This window comes from Lynx canadensis, chromosome A3 (assembly GCF_007474595.2).
Source record: "Lynx canadensis isolate LIC74 chromosome A3, mLynCan4.pri.v2, whole genome shotgun sequence".
In the NCBI taxonomy this organism is placed as follows: Eukaryota; Metazoa; Chordata; class Mammalia; order Carnivora; family Felidae; genus Lynx; species Lynx canadensis.
Window position 1 is genome coordinate 88,785,367 of NC_044305.1, and position 14,548 is coordinate 88,799,914.

The window sequence follows — 14,548 nt, forward strand, 5'->3', positions numbered from 1 at the left end:
ACAGAAACTAGTATTGAAAGAATGGTTTTGCCTTAACAACGACAACAACAACAAAACTAAAATAAATGGCATTGATTCAGAGGTCAGGCAACAGGCAGCAAAAATATCTCTTTAACAAGTTGAAAGCCTGGAGAAGCCTGTAATACTGTGGCAAAACAACCAGTAAAACTGGAACCTAAAATAAATGAGAAGGCACACCACATGCCTATTAGGCCTGCAGCCTGATAAGTCAACGGAGAGTCAGAGTTATAACATACATCGGCATTTACTTTCTGCTTTTAGCAAGGTATTACATAAAAGAGATGAGCATAAAAAGAGTCTGCTGGTTTGCAAATAAAATTATAGGAAACAGAAGAAGTCCAGACACTTGGGCCTCAGAGAGTTAGAAAGCTGAACACATATAGAATCCCAACAGAAAAAGAATGGTAAAGGGCTGAGTAATAACATCCAAAGAATACTTCTAGTTGAACAAAGTGACCCAATTCCAAAGCAAAATCAGATTCAGGTATGGTTCTCTTACTCATTATTTCATATAGCCTCAAAGTAGGGACATTAAAGCAAGAAAGGCATAAGGCAAAGCCTATGCTCCCCCAACTCCACTACCTTCCCAATAGGGGCAAAGAAAAAAATCATTCCTCAAAATTATAGTTAGAAAAGAGCACCAGGTCTGGTGTCCACAGAGAACCTATAGGAAAGAAACAGATCAGAGGCTTACTAAGTTTTGAGGTAACTATAATGCCCACAAATCTGGACTAAATAAACTTTTAACTGTTTAGAGCCTTAAAACAACCCTTTGGGCCCCTACACCTGAAGAAGCAGAAAGCAGGCAGTCAAAGATAAACACACACACACACACACACACACACACACACACACACACACACACTTATACCTATAACTATATAGGGGGTATATGCATAAATATATACACACTTACAGATATTAATGTGGATATATCTAGAAATAGAGAGAGAAGAGAGAATGAGACAGAGAGATAGTCTAAGAAAGGTATATTCCACAGCACTTGCTTCTTTTTGAAAAAGAAAAAAACAGACAAAGAAAAAACAGAGTGCAACTAGGAGCAAGGAAGAACAGGCAAAGGAATTCCTCTCAGAGTGTTAATGTCTAAGCAAAAAAGATCCACTATTACCAAGCGAGAAAGATTTCCCAATGATGGCCCAAAAAGATTACATGATTTGCATAAGAAGCAGGGAATACTGTGTGTCTCCCATTATTCCCTTTTCTATATGTAAGTTTTTGTTGTAGTTATTCTATTCTAGCCTCTTCATTGGAGGTGGGAGAGAACACAGGTGTAGACAGCTTGTCATCTGATTTCCTGGTCAGCAGCCCATCTGGATCTGGAGACATATCTGGATCTGATGAAGAGTTGTGAGCATCCCTGAAATATACTAGACTTTGAAATGGATGTACTAACTAGATGGGATACTAGAATACCCTCCTTGGGAAGGGTTAAGTGTATTCTATGGACAAGAGGAAGACTGAAGAGTTATTTGATGACCAAAGGGTAGACTGTGTCAGAAACTAGCTACTATTCACCAAACACGTATCTTTCTCCTCTTAATGATAGAGTGAGATTGTATTTTCTCAGCCTCCTTTGCAGGTCGGTAAAGCCAAGTAATTAGATTCTGGCCAATGAAACGTGAGTAGAAGTAATAATATGTTGCATCCATGACTAGCCCTTAAAAATTATCCTACGTGCAAAATTCCCTGGCCCTTCTGTACCAATCTTCAAACCCACATTAAAAATAGCAGAGCCACATGATGAAAAGATGCCCCAAATAACCAACGCGAAGAAAACCATCACAAGTCAGAAACACCATTTTGGGCTTGACATAAATGAAAAATAAACCACACCCTATCCCTCTTTTCCAACATCCACGAATTCAAATAAATATTTATTGAACAACTACTATGTACAAAGTATGTGGTAATTTCTCTCTTTCCTACTTTCCTTACTTTTTAGGTACTACAGATTTTAAAATGTGTTAAGATATTTTTATTCAAAGATCTTAACTAACATAGCATAGGATAGCCATGCATGCAGTAAGAGCTATATTTGATATAAATTTTATAGGAAGTATGAAGGGTCATCAGTTAATTAAAAGTCCTGAATCTACAACAGTTTTCTTCACCATTTCTTTATATGGCACAGATATACCAAATAGTTAATAGTTTACACAGACTGAGTGCCACAGTAGACAAATTTTGCCTCAGTGTAACGTAAATTCTACTACAGGATCTGACCTTTACAAGCTGTCTGAACTTTAGCAAGACACTTCCCTGCCCTGGGCCTTAATTTCTTTAGATAATTAAGAGGTGAGACAAGATAATCTATATTAAATGAAATAATAACATTGTGTCTTTCACCAAAAAGGAATTGAAGTTAATTTCTCAAGCAGAGGGCTAAAAGAAAAGGCAAGTTTAAAAAAGAATGCTTCTGGGGTGCCTGGGTGGCTCAGTCAGTTAAGTGTCTGACTTCAGCTCAGGTCATGATCTCACAGTTCATGAGTTTGAGCCCTGCATCAGGCTCTATGCTGACAGCTCAGAGCCCGGAGCCTGCTTCAGATTCTGTGTCTCCCTCTCTCTCTGCCCCTCCGCTGCTCGCACTCTGTGTGTCTCTGTCTCAAAAATAAATAAACATTAAAAAAATATTTTTTTAAAGAATGCTTCCACAGAGACTTTGTACTATACTCTCCTATATTTTGAAAGTTTAGAAAAAAATCTGTCAAACACAACAGAGACTTGTCTTGCAGAATACCTTCATTCCCGTACTCAAAAAATACACCCAGCAACACAGATATATTTTCAATGATTAATTTTGTTTCTTCACCACTAAAAAAATGACATGATGTATTATTCCCATCAGACTTATCATCATCAACTAGTTTTAAACTTTCCACATTAGAAAGTGTAGCATTGAAAAATTTAAAAGAAGGGGTAAAGAATATCAGCGTTGCCTTAGGAAAGGAATTTCCAACAGGCAAACCTCTTTTGCAAAATCAGACATCTGAAAAATTACCAAGACTTGTTGAGATCAAAAATATAACCTGCTCCCTCTTTCCTCCCAGAATGATAAGAACTATATATGACTTATTCAAGAACATAGTTGTTTGTAGAACCAAACAACACTTTCCATAAACAATCAAATCTTCTGTTTATCGTTGTAAGCTACATCATAAGGTATACTGAGATATGTCAATAAAATCCATGTGATTTAAATTTCAGAAGAGCAAGTAACACTGAAAATCATTACTGCTCTTTTATTCACGAAGAGAAAAGAAAAGAAAAGAAAGAAAAGAAAAGAAAAGAAAAGAAAAGAAAAGAAAAGAAAAAAGAGAAAAGAGAAATGACAAAAGAAAAGATGTTTCTTGGTGGCTTTCATGACTTGGAGATGAAGATACTGCAATAAAAAAAAATTAAAAAAAGACAGAAAAAACCTGAAAATTCTAATATGTTTGTTAATTTATAAGCTATAAAGAAATCTCTTTCTGTGATCATAATTCACAGCATTTCCCAAAAGGCCTTGTTTCATTGATACCCACTGATATCAGAAATAACAATTACAGAAACATTTATAAACAACACAATACCTTGTTTACATAGTAAGTAATCAACCAAAGATACCTGCAGCACAATTTAGCTCATTACCGAGAAAGAGACCTTTTAAAAATCTTGGGCTTCAAATCATATCCAAAGTGAAGGAAAATATTCAAAAAATAGAAAGACCTCTTCAAAGTCCCAATATAAACCATCACAATCAATCCATATTTACTGAACATCCACAGAGCGAAACAATAAACTAGCAAATAATTCACTGCTCTGTTAAAAAAACAAAACACATTTTTAATCATGTGTCCCCATAAAGAGGAAGGACTTCCCTAAAATGACAAGAAATAGTTAAGACACTTACAAAGAGAAACCTGTATTTAACTGAACACTAGCAAAGTCATTGGCCAACCTATCATAAACGCAAGACCTACTTGCTTCATGGCAGTCTCTCCGATTTTGTCTGAATGTTTGCGGATACTCTCCAAAAAGTCTTTGAGATCAGACATAGAAACATCCTTAATTTCTTCTCGAAGCTTGGGAATGTTGTCCACCATCACCTTGCAGAATCGATAGTGGCTTACTTGAGGCAGATAGGTATGCTCTAGATGTTCCAGAGTTTTCAGTGCAGGATAATGCCTATAAAAGGAATTGTATCACCTTTAGCTCAACTCAGTCTTCTTTAGGGCCACAGATATATTCCTCAGGTAAAATTTCTGGCCTGAATTAGTTTTGATTATACATTAAGACAAATACAGTATTAAGTTTCAATAAAAACATCAATGGGAAAGTGTCAAATTATTAAAAATTAATATACGTACTAAAGGACTCAATAAATTCCAATCAAAAAAGATTGTACCCCAAGAAAATAGAAAACTTACAAAATCTACCAATGAAATTATACAAAAAATAAATGAAAATACAAGATGATCATACCAATGCCAAAACAATCATCCTATAAAATAAAGTACCTAAGTTTAAACTTCCAACTATGGCACAGGGAAGAACTCAGAAAATCTTCTACCCAAAAAAACAAATATCATCAAACCTTTTCAGGGCTCTGGAAATTGACAAAGGAGAACAAATTGAAAAGTGTTTTTTCATGAAAACTGTTGAACAATGGAACTTTGTGGTGCTCTCTCCTGGGGCTTCCTCCATCAACCCTCCAACTCTACCCACTCCCCATTCCCCCTCCCTCCCATTGGTTATATTGGCTTGTCATGAAAACCAGCAGCTTCCCTGCCTTTATAAGGAGTGGCATTATTAGGAAAAGTAGCAAACTCCAGACGGATGGATGGATAAATGGAAGGAAGGATAGAAGGAAGGAAGGAAGGAAGGAAGGAAGGAAGGAAGGAAGGAAGGAAGGACAGGAGGGAGGGAGGGAGGAAGGAAGGATGGATGGGTCCCGCTCTCCTGGCCTGAAGTTAGTCTGGGTTGGGATAAAGGGCAGATTGGAGGACTAACCAGAAATTTAACAGAAGTATGTAAATAAGAGACCCATGAAAGGGCCTGGTAGCTCTTAGTATATCCTAGCTGATTGAGGCTGTGCACACATGCAGAAAGACATCCAAAAAAGCCTAAGCACTCCACACAACCCTGGCTGACAAGGAGGCAGCAGGCACACATGTAGAAAGCCTGGCAGAAACTAAAAGCTCAGGCTGATTTGAAAACTGCCTGAAATTTTGATGTATTCTGTTGCTTACACACAAATCCACTGACAAAGGGTGAAAACCTTATTGGCTCAAGTTTGTTTGAGTGAAAACCTTGGACTAATCCTTAGTTGATGACTATCTTTTAACAATAAAAATGAAACACATTCCAAAATAAAGACAGAGAATTCCTTGATCTGCCTTACAAAAAATACTAACGGAAGCCAGAAAAGAAATGACAACAGAAATTAACTTTAATTCACAGAAATAAATGAAGGGCATAGGAAATAGTAAATATATGTGAAATACAAAAGAGTAAATAATATATTTTTTCTTTTCTCATTTTAATTTCATTAAGAGAAAAAATTTAAAAGCAATGATTAAAATACTGTATCATTGGGTTTATAAAATATAGAGATATAATATATATATGACAATAATAGCACAAAAAAGGAGGAAAGAAATGGAGCTAAGTTGAAGCAAAACCACTACTATATATTCTACCAAAACTACATCAGCATTGACCTAAAGTCAAAGTAGGCTATGATACATTAAGATACAGATTATAATCCACAGAGCAACCTCTAAGAAAATAACGCAAAAAACGTATCATTAAAAAATCAACAGAGGAATTAAAATAGTATACTATAAAATATTTCATACAAGAAAAAGAGAGAAAAGGGTAAGAACAAAAAGACATGAAAAACTGAAAACAAAAAGTAAAACTCAACCGCATCAATAACTACATTAACTCTAAATGGACTAATAAACACTTCAGTCAAAAGGTACATTGTCAGACAGGAGGCGCCTGGGTGGCTCAGTCAGCTGAGCATCGAACTCGGTTTCGGCTCAGGTCATGATCTTGGGGTTTCATGGATTTGAGCTCCGTGTCGGAGCTCTCCGTGCTGGCAGAGTGAAGCTTGCTTGGGATTCCCTCTCTCACCCTCTCTCTCTCTGCCCCTTCCCAACTCATGCTATCTCTGTCTCTCTTAAATAATAAATAAATAAACTTTTTTTAAAAAGGCAAATTGTCAGACAGGATTTAAAAAGAATGATCCAACTATATGTCCTGTACAAGAAACACAGTTTAGATTCAGAGATAACAGTAGGTTATTAAAGTAAAAGACGGAATAAAATATACCATGGGAAAAGTAATCATAAAAGTGCTGAAGTGGCTATATTTATATCAGATACAATAGATTTTAAGAAAAGAAATATTGCTGGTTAGGTAGAAGTAAATATTGCTGGTAATGCAATAGTAAAGAAAGTAATATTTATCTGATAGGTAGGAAAGCTTCCATAAGCATAAGAGAACAAATAAAACTAAAATTAATAAGGTTGACAAAGTAAAATCAAAATAAGTCATACATTAAAAAAATAAGAATAACAAAGAAACAAAAACTTGGTAAAGATTATTGACAACAGAAAACTTAAGGTTTTTTTTAAAAGCAATGAACAAAGAGCAATGAGCAAAGAAAAGTCACAAACATTGAAAAGGCCAATATATTGGCGGGGGGGGGGGGTGTAGAATTGAACAGATATGTAAAAAAATACAAATCAAAAACATAGTTTTGTCATGCAAACTCCCAAAGATTTCTCAAAAGATATGGGTATTATTATCAGAGGTTTCAATAAATGAGAATTTACTACCTGCTGGTAAACAAATCTGTATTAATGATACAAGTTTTCAGGGAAGAATTTTACCATGACAAGCATTCTAACCAGTTGCATTTCCAAAAAGAAATATTAGGTTTACAAAAATATATAAGCCTCTTGAAATGTAGCCATTTATATTAGCCAATAAAAAGCTAATTTAGGTGTCTAATAACAATGAGTTGGTTAAACACATCATGATATATCAATGTAGTCAAAGACTAAAAGCAAAATGTTTACAGGATTGTTGAGTAAAAGTTATGTCAAAAATAAAACTTACAGGTATAATCATAATGCTTACAAAATTATAAATATGTATACATATATAATTATGAATATATGTGCATGTATGAGCTATGTATCACTAACTACATGCATACACACATACATAAGTACACAGAAAATGTCTAGAAAGATATACACGAAAACGTTAAGCCGTGATTTTTTTTTCCTTTGGATAGCAACATTATGGGTGACAATTTTCCTCATGTTTTTCATTTCCTAATTTCCATACTTACCATGATATATTTAGTATAGGAAGAACTCAGTTCTGATCTTATAAATAAAAGAACTGATAGCTCTGTTTCAGATTTTAAGAATGAATTTCATGGTAGATACTTAAGTTCGTCTCACTCCAATGTACTTAGTACCATAAACACTAAGGACTAGAGACTGGTTTTACTGATTTTTTTATTGTTTTTCCCTCATATGTTCCAAAAATCAAAATCTTAGTACAAATAAATAGAGGGTAGAAAGATTTATTTCCCCTACATTTAGAAATAAAAGTACAAATAGAGTTAATGTGAAATGGTTGCTTTTATTTATTACAATTTTACAGACTCAAAAACAGTAAAATTCACATGGTTTAGCGTAAACAGAATGGTGTTTATACTACAATTAGGTATGAAGAGCTATGTGCAATAAAATGCAATTCCTCTAGAGAGAAACCTTAGAAAGGATAGAAAGCCAGAAATTAAGCCAAAAAGATAAACACACTTTGGGGTTTAGTTATATTTTGGAACATTGTTTATAGAATGAGAAAAATCTAACAGTGTTGCCTGCGGACACAGGCACATTCACTGATGAGACACATGGCTGCGTGCTGAAAACATCTGGTCTGTCAAATAACTCCACGTTTTTCAAGGCTAATTAGTACAAAACCCAGTGATTCCTGGCAACAAAGAATGTCACCTTATTTCCCCATCGTCCTTTCCCTAGCATATTCATGCTCCAAATATAACAGTCCAATAAGATTATTCAAATTTCTAGTGCATTTCAATATCTGTGACAGGTTAAAGAATGATAGCCAATTAAACACCTGTATAGCAGACACCAAAAGAAAAAATTTCTATTTCCAGCTGCCATGGAAATCTAAAACCAGATTTTGACATTACTTTTGACAACCTCTAAACATTATTAAAAAGGAATCAAAAGTCAAATTCCTAAGTTTCACTTGCATGTGTGCTAGTTTTCCCTGTCTCCCCCTCATTAGGCTCCCTAATAGAAATGTGAGCAGAAAGAAAGTAAATGAAACAGAAGCAGGGAATATAAAAGAAGAAGGAAGGGAAAGACATTTAAATAATCCGGTAAATTGGATAACTAAGGTCAGAATAATTTAGACATAGTTGAATGCTATTGTGAGAAGAGGAATGTTAATTCTAGGCAAATTAAATTTTGGTCCTTTCTTGCCATGGTACAGAACTCTTTCACAATAATGATTTTTAAAATTCTAATAAGTGATCTTTTAAAGCAGATCACAACTATCCATGAGAAATTTTTATAAATTCAGAGTATGATAAGAATATGAAATGAAAGCTCTCACCACAGGAAATATTAGTGCCTTTCCTAATCAAAAAGCACCATTAACAAATATTTAATCCTTTCAACGTATTAACAAGTAGAAAGATGGTCAGATATCTTTCCTTAGGAAGCATAAAACCTAGAAGTATTATCAGTATTTATAGCTTAAAACAAAAACAAAAACAACAACTAGGTTTCCAGCCATGAAGGAGTAACAAGGAACAGTCACGAACTCCCAATCTTAAAAAGCAGAATACTGGCTAACATATAAAATCTGTTTTCAGATAGTGGACATTCAGTGGCGTCTGATAAAAGGGAGACAAAAAAGGTACGTTTAATAATTATGCAGATTATCTACCTGAATGTGATTTCTACATCATGGACACAAAGAAAACCTAAACAGAGCCCAGCAGCTTAGCAGAGTTAGAGTCAGAGACAGAAGTTCAGAAAAGCTGACACAACTTGAGGTTGTACAGCAGAAATCCAAACAAAAAGAGGGAGAGGGAGCAATGCAGAAAAAAAGACTGCAGAATCTGCAGAATCAACACAGGGGTTCCCTTAAGTCTTTGCCGAGTACTAAGTCAGTCATAGAAAAAGTGGGATTCCACACAGACAGGCAAAAACAAGGGAAGGAAGGAAAGGTGGGCAGGGAAGGGAAAGAGGGGAGGGAGGGAGAGACAGAAAGACACCAGGAAGATGTACGATAAACACTTCAAAGAGCTCAGACAATGCAGAGGAACCTTGGTGAAGAATCCCTAGAAATTCCTGAGTTATTCAGAGTACATGAATACTACTCTGAACTACCCCTGAAACGAAGGCGCAGCTCCAAAGATTAAAAAGAGGGGGCAGAGGGCGCATGCCTGGGTGGCTCAGTGGCTTAAGCATCAGACTCTTGGTCTCCTCTCAGGTCATGATCTCACAGTTCATGGGTTCAAGCCCCGCATCAGGTTCCACATTCCTGGCGCAGAGTCTGCTTGGGATTCTCTCCCTGCCCCTCCCCTGTCCATGTGCACGCTCACGCACTCTTTCTCTTTCTCTCTCAAAAATAAAAAAATTAACTTTAAAAATGGGTTTGAGGAGATCAAATAGATCTGCAAACAACTCAACTGTTTGCCAAAACAAAGAGCAACACTCTCTAAGGGAAAAAGAGGCTCTCGAAACTCCAGACACTCAGCAACATAATAAAATGTTCGTCATCCAATCAAAAATTATTAGATATGGTAAGAACCAACAAATTGATCTACAACTAGGAAAAACAAAATCAGTCTACAGAAAGAGATCCAAAATGCCAGAAGTGACAGAACTAGCAAAGAAGTACATGAAAAGAGATATCAGAGCCATATACATGTAATTAATGAAAGACACAAAAATGAGAAATTAAACATAAAAAAAAAAACAATGGAACTCCTAAAGATGAAACACATATTATCTGAAATGAAAATATCACTGGATAGGATTAAAAGAAGATTAGACAATACAAAAGAGAGAGATCAGTGCACTTGAACACAGCAATAAAATCTGTCGTATATGAGGCAAAGAGAGAAAAAAGACTGGGGAAAAGATAGATCTTCAAGTCATCTACGGGATTATTCAAAGTTGTCTAACATAGATGTAACTGAAGTCCTAGAATGAGGATGGGAAAAGGACAGAAAAAAATGTTTGGAAAAACAGTATCTGAACATTTTCCAGATTTTAAGAAAATTATAAACCTACAATCCAAAAAGCTAGACAAACCACAAGGAGGATAAATTCACATAAATGCATGCATACACACATATGGACACCAAAGTGAATCAAAATCAAATTGCTAAGAAAAAATGACACAGATAAAAGTTTTAAAACAGCTTAAGGAAAGACACATTAAGTACAGAGTGACAAAGATAAGACTGCTCACATACCTTTCCTTCAGAAACCACATAAACAAGAAGACAAAGAAATGCCATCTTAACTAATGAATCTTTACACCTAGAATTCTATGCCCTTCAAAAAAATTTTTCAAAAACAAAGGGTAACAATAAGATATTATGTCACTCACCAAGATGGCCATAATCAAAAAGACAGACAATAATAAATACCAACATACTGAATTTGCAGAAATTGAAATCTTCATATGCTGCTAGTGGAAGGCAAAATGGCATAACTGATTTGGAAAACAGTCTGATTTGGAAAACAGTCTGATTTGGAAAACAGTTCCTCAAATGGTTAAACATAGAGTTACCACGGGATCCAGCAATGCCATTCCTAGGTATACAGCCAAGAGAAATGAAAACATATGTCCACACAAAAACTTGAAACAAAAATTCATAGCAGTATTATTCATAAAAGCCAAAAAGTAGAAACAACCCAAATGTTCATCAACTGATGAATGGATAAATAAAATGTGGTATATCTATACAATGGAATATTATTCAGCAATAAGAAGAAACGAAATACTGAAATATGGCATAACATGGATGAGTTTTGACAATATTATGTTAAACGAAAGAAGCCAATCACAAAGAACCACATATTGTAGAATTCCATTTATAGTAAATGTCCAGAATAGGCAAACCTATAGAGACAGAAAGTAAATTAGTAGTTCCCAGTAGCTGGCAAGTTTTCTGTGTGTGTTCGGGGTTGGGGGGAGGGTAGTAACAACTAAGGGACTCAGAGTTTCTTTTGAAAAGAATAAAAGCATTCTAAAATTGATTGTAGTGATAGCTGCACAACTCTGTGAATACAATAAAAACCACTGAATTATACATTTTAAATGGATGAATTAATAATGTAGAAACTATATCTCAAAAAAAGCTGTTAAAATATTTTAAACAAAAAGGATATTAAAAAATAGACCATGTAAAGACTAAACAAAAAGCAGTAGTGGCTATGTTAATACGAAACAACATTTTTTAATTTTTTTTTGTTTTATTTATTTGAGAGAGAGAGAGAGAGAGAGCGAGCATGAGTCGGAGAGAGAAAGAATCTCAAGCAGGCTCCACACTCAGCACGGGCCCTGCTGCACGGCTCAATCCCACAACTCTGGGATCATGACCTGAGCCAAAATCAAGAGTTGGCCGCTCACGTGACAGAGCCACCCAGGCACCCCAACATATATTTAAAAAAAAAAAAAAAAAAAAAGAATATTACCAGGGATAAAGAGGAACCTTCATAATAATAAACTGGTCATCTCATCAAGAAGATATAACGAAGATATAACAATGCTAAATGTATATGCACCCAACAAGAAAGCTTCAAAATACAACAGCAAGAACTGAAAGAACAGAAAAAAGAAATTTGCAAATCCACAATCATAACAGACAATCTCAACATTACTGTCAGCAATTGACAAATACAAAATCACTAGGATGTAGAAAACCTGAACAACACTGTTAATCAAGGGTATCTAAATAACAGTTAAAGAATGCACTATTCAACAACAGAATATACATAATTTTGAGGTATACATGAAATTTTCACCAAAACGGACCATATGCTGGGCCATTAAAACAAGTTTCACCAAACATTTAAAAAGTTGAAATCATACATCTTACATTCATGAACATAGTGAACTAAAATTACAAATCAATTTTTTTAAACCTGAAAAATCTACTACTTGGAAATTAACCAATTCATTTCTAAATAATGAGATTCAATTTCTAAAATCACAAAGGAATTAAAACATTTGAGATAAAAGGGGGAAAAAAACACATCATCATAAAACAGGTAAGAGCAGTTAATGCACTGCTAAGAGTAAAATGTACAGCTTTAAATGGCTACATTAGAAAATAAAAAACCAAAATCTACCTTATAAAGCTAGAAAAGAGGGAATGAAACCTCAAGTAAGTAGGAGAAAGAAAATACTAAAAATAATAGCAGAAATCAGTAAATAACAGTAAAACCTAAAGATGCTTTTCAGAAAAAAAATTAGTGCAACTGATAAATTTCTAGCTAGAATAATCAAAGAGACCGAGAGAGAAAAGACACAAATTATCAACTAAGTAATGAAAGAGAAAGCATTACTACAGAGCCCACACGTGTTAAAATTATAAGAGAATATCCTGAACAACTTTGAGATGGACCAGCATGGTGTGCAAGGGACCTAGTGGAGTGTGGAGGATGTCCATATACGAAGGCAGCCTGGCATGGAGTGTCAGAGCCCAGGAGAGATGATGACAAGGGCATTCAGCCAGGACTTACAGTATTACAGCCCAAGTGGAGTAAGGAGGATACCATAGAGGAGGGCAACTCAGTGTGCAGTGTTGAGAAGGTAAAGAGTTGCAGTGACAGCAATGATACGTGATTAGTTTCACACAAGGAAATGATTCAGTAAGTAAATGTATTAAGAGCAATGAAAACCAGGTTACTCACTAATAAGTACACCAAGCACATATATCCCAGCTTCTACATAACATTCTCTACCAAAAGAACCATAGTTACTCGGAGAGTTGCCTGATTCCAGGGCTGCAACAGGCAGAGTATAAGATGAACCTGAAAAATACCTCCTTCGTAACAAAGTCCTCCAAAAAGTAAGAGGACATATTAAAAGGACATAGAAGCCAGACATAGAAGCACTACTGGTGCCATTCAGCATAATTTGAACAAGATAAATCATACTAACAAATCATGACTCATCAAATAAAATAAGAAACTGTGAGTCCATACTGACATAAAAAAAATTAAAGTGAGGGGCGCCTGGGTGGCTCAGTCGGTTAAGCGGCCAACTTCGGCTCAGGTCATGATCTCACGGTTCGTGAGTTCGAGCCCCGCGTCGGGCTCTGTGCTGACAGCTCAGAGCCTGGAGCCTGTTTCAGATTCTGTGTCTCCCTCTCTCTCTCTGACCCTCCCCCATTCATGCTCTGTCTCTCTCTGTCTCAAAAGTAAATAAACATTAAAAAAAATTAAAAAAAAATTTAAAAAAAATTAAAGTGAAAATCTGATGAAAAATGATTAACTTATATAACTATAAAATACCTCCCCACAAAATTTTTAATTGCAAATGTAAAAAAGAGCAACCTTACATTGCGAATGTCTGAAAGACATCATCTTAATCAAGTAATCAAAGTGGACATCATCATTGATAGGACAAATAAAATTTATGTGCCACCTGTAAGATGCAATGAGAACACAGCACCCCCTTTGTGATATTCCAGCCAAAGACATAAAACATGAATCTAACCATGAGAAAGTATCAGACAACTCCAAACTGAGGAGCATTCTACATAAAAATTGGCCTGTAATATTCAAAAGTGGCAAAGTCATGGAAGTCAAGGAAAGACTGAGGACAGTTCCAGGCTGAAGAATAAAGAGACATGACCATTAAATGCAACACACGTTTTAAACTGGATTCTTTTGCTGTAAAGAACATGATTGAGATAATTACCAAAATCTGAATTGGGAATGAGGATTAGATGCTACTAAAATATCAATGTTAATTTCTATTCTCTGTTGCATTGTGGCTGCACAGAAGAGTGTCTTTATTGCTCGGAAATCACACTAAAGTATTTGGGGAGGGTGTCACATTAGCAACTTAAAACTGATTCAAGAAAAAACACAGTTAATTTATACTGTACTTGAGAATGTTTAAAAATAAAATTTTTTAAAGACCACAAAATAAATGATAATAACAAAATTTACAACTACTATAACAACAAAAAGCACTAACTTTACAAAGTTATTAGATAAGCCATGCATTGAAAGAAAATATTTGCAGGATATTCCTAATAAGAGGAAAAGGTATCCAAAGCATATTAATGAATTCTAATAAATGAAAAAACAACAAGAACAAACCTGAGAGAAAAATGGGCAAAATAATGAAAGAAAATCCAAATGCCCAAAAACCAATCTCACTAGTAATCAAAAAAATGAAAATGCAGAATAATGGTCTATCATTTCATAATCAT

At 35.1% G+C, this 14,548-nt stretch overlaps 1 protein-coding gene across 5 annotated transcripts in view; it reads right to left on the reverse strand.

Moving 5' to 3' along the window:
- Window positions 1–14,548, reverse strand: part of EXOC6B (exocyst complex component 6B) — a 611,818-nt gene that overhangs the window by 493,932 nt on the left and 103,338 nt on the right. For all 5 annotated transcript variants that reach the window (XM_030310833.1, XM_030310832.1, XM_032592666.1 and 2 more), the window contains exon 6: window positions 4,002–4,206. In XM_030310833.1, coding sequence (XP_030166693.1) covers window positions 4,002–4,206 — 205 coding nt within the window. The remainder of the gene's footprint in view (window positions 1–4,001; window positions 4,207–14,548) is intronic.